General features: G+C 42.7%; 1 protein-coding gene across 1 annotated transcript in view; it reads right to left on the bottom strand.

Moving 5' to 3' along the window:
* The window catches only part of LOC116041874 (myosin light chain 5-like), a 4,804-nt gene that overhangs the window by 488 nt on the left and 1,816 nt on the right, over positions 1-2,500 (bottom strand). The window contains exon 5 of the mRNA XM_031287961.2: positions 872-920. Within this exon, the coding sequence (XP_031143821.1) occupies positions 872-920 (49 nt within the window). The remainder of the gene's footprint in view (positions 1-871; positions 921-2,500) is intronic.

The raw sequence follows: 2,500 nt of genomic DNA, 5'->3' as shown, positions 1-2,500 counted from the left end.
CGAAGCCTGGACCTCTGCGTCGAGGCATACACCTCTCAGTATATGTGCGCCAGCTCTACCCACTGACCAACCCGGCCACCAAAAAAGTGTTTTTGACCCGAGAGGACGTGGTCGGTGGGAAGACCACACCAGGGTTAAATGTGTTGATTTAAAGTGCCCATATTCTGCTGATTTTCAGGTTCATAATTGTATTTTGAGGTTGTACCAGAATAGGTTTACATGGTTTAATTATCAAAAAACACCATATTTTAGTTGTACTGCACATTGCTGCAGCTCCTCTTTTCACCCTGTGTTCAGGTCTCTGTTTTAGCTACAGAGTGAGACCTCTCACTGCTGTAACATCTTTGTTGGCAGTCGCACATGCTCAGTAGCTAGGTAAGATCACATGATCAGTAGCTAGGTAAGGACTACATGAGCTAGCTAGCTGTTTCTCCAACTTCAGTAGTACAAGGCAGGATTAGCCGGGAGAATTCTTCTAAACGAGGGCGCACTTCCAACTTTGTGTGGAATACCTGCAGAACAGGGACATGGAAGTAGTTCTTTTGTAGATTAGGGTGAACTAGTGTGTGTTGTAGCAGTGTTTTGCCATTGAGAACGAGCTAGCATACTAACGGTTAGCCCCCTAGCCCCCTCGTTTCAGCTAGTGACGTAGAAAGCCGTGCAGATGTTGACCAGCTCACCCAGAGACTGAAGGCAGGACACATTCAGAAACCGTATCTCACTCTAAACAGCATGGATGGTATTTTCAAAGTTTGTATGTGTGTGGAAGCACCAGAGACACAAAATAACTCCCCAAATCCCAGAAAAAGTGATTTTTTTTTTCATAATATGGGCACTTTTAAAGTGCTGGTTTCAGACAGGAAGCCGTTACCTCCTCAGGTGTGAAGCGGTCCGCCTGCGTCATCAGAAGTTTCTGTAATCTGCAGAAAAACAACAAACGCGTCAATTCAAACTTCAGAAGGTAAACGTGACATTTTGTAAACGTGAAAATATTCTACTTAACCCTGTTGTTGTCTTCCTGTCGGCCAATACATTTATTATCACGTTTTTTGTGTGTTTTTTGGGCCCTTTTTCAATTTTTTTTATCACTTTTCCCAATGTCTTTGTCCCTTTTTGTTGAAATTTTTTTCTATTTTCCCAAATGTTTTGTCGCTTTGTTCGACGTTTTCGGCGCTTATTTCAACGTCCCATAAAAAGTTGAAAAAGTTGAAAATTTGACCCAAAGACAACATAAGGGTTAAGTCAAAGTTCTACTAATTTGATGAACTTTTACTCAAGTTGGTTTAATCTTATTTTTATCATTTCTATTAATACATATTAATAACCAAAAGATCTGAAAACAACAAATCTGGGAAAACTGCTCCAGGGCCCCTATGTGTCCCTCCTAAGCCCCGGTAAGTGGCTCCAAGCCTGGGTAAACGTACTCTGGGGCCTCCATGCTCCCTCCCAAGCCCCACTTAGTGCCTCTGTGGCTGGGCATTGACCTCCAGGCCCACCAGCCTCCCTCCTAACCCCAACCCCAACTAACAGGCTCCAAGCCTGGGTATTGATCTCCAGGCCTAACACTCTCACTCCCAAGCCCCAGTAAGTGGCTCTAAGCCTGGGTTATCATGCTCCAGGACCCCCAGCCTCCCTCATAACCCCAACTAAGAGGCTCCAGGCCTAGGTCTTGACCTCCAGGCCCACCAGCCTCCCTCCTGACCCTGACTAAGTGCCTCCAAGCCTGGGTCTTGGGCCGTCATTTTATCAAAAACAAAGTATTGAAGCCCAACTGATGCTGAGTGATTATGCATCTGAACTTTTGCAAAAACAACGCTCTGAAGTTTCTGTCACTAGCCATGTTTCCATCCACACGTTTTTATGGGATTTAAGTGATATTGAATGAAAAACGTCCCAAAAAATCAATACAAAGTTTGTACGTTCCATTTCATCGGATTTTCTGTTAAACGGTAAAACGGCGTATGCCACCGATGGAAATGTTATTTGCCGAAAAAATAAGGACTTACGATTACGTCATATGTTTTTTGTGTCTCAGTGACTGTTAAAGATCCTTTTTTTTAAACAAAAAACATCCAGGAAATTGCTTTCGCTAAACCCACCAGACTCCATGTAAATAATCAGGACTTTTAGCATCGTAAAACACACTTCATTCAAAGTGGACAGAAACTAAATAAATCTATCAAAAGCCGTCTTGGTTCATCTTTCCACTGTTCCAACAATCACCACTCTGGTTTGGTTGAAATAAACCCTTAATTCACCCATTTACTTGTGGAAATATGCTGGCTCTATACACACTAAAAGTCCTGATTATTTACATGGAGTCTGGTGGAAATATGCTGGCTCTATACACGCTAAAAGTACTGATTATTTACATGGAGTCTGGTGGAAATATGCTGGCTCTATACACACTAAAAGTACTGATTATTTACATGGAGTCTGGTGGAAATATGCTGGCTCTATACACGCTAAAAGTCCTGATTATTTACATGGAGTCTGGTGG

Source organism: Sander lucioperca, chromosome 14 (assembly GCF_008315115.2).
Source record: "Sander lucioperca isolate FBNREF2018 chromosome 14, SLUC_FBN_1.2, whole genome shotgun sequence".
In the NCBI taxonomy this organism is placed as follows: domain Eukaryota; kingdom Metazoa; phylum Chordata; class Actinopteri; order Perciformes; family Percidae; genus Sander; species Sander lucioperca.
The sequence above is the reverse complement of the archived record's forward strand: the minus strand, read 5'-3'. Positions and strand labels throughout refer to the sequence as shown.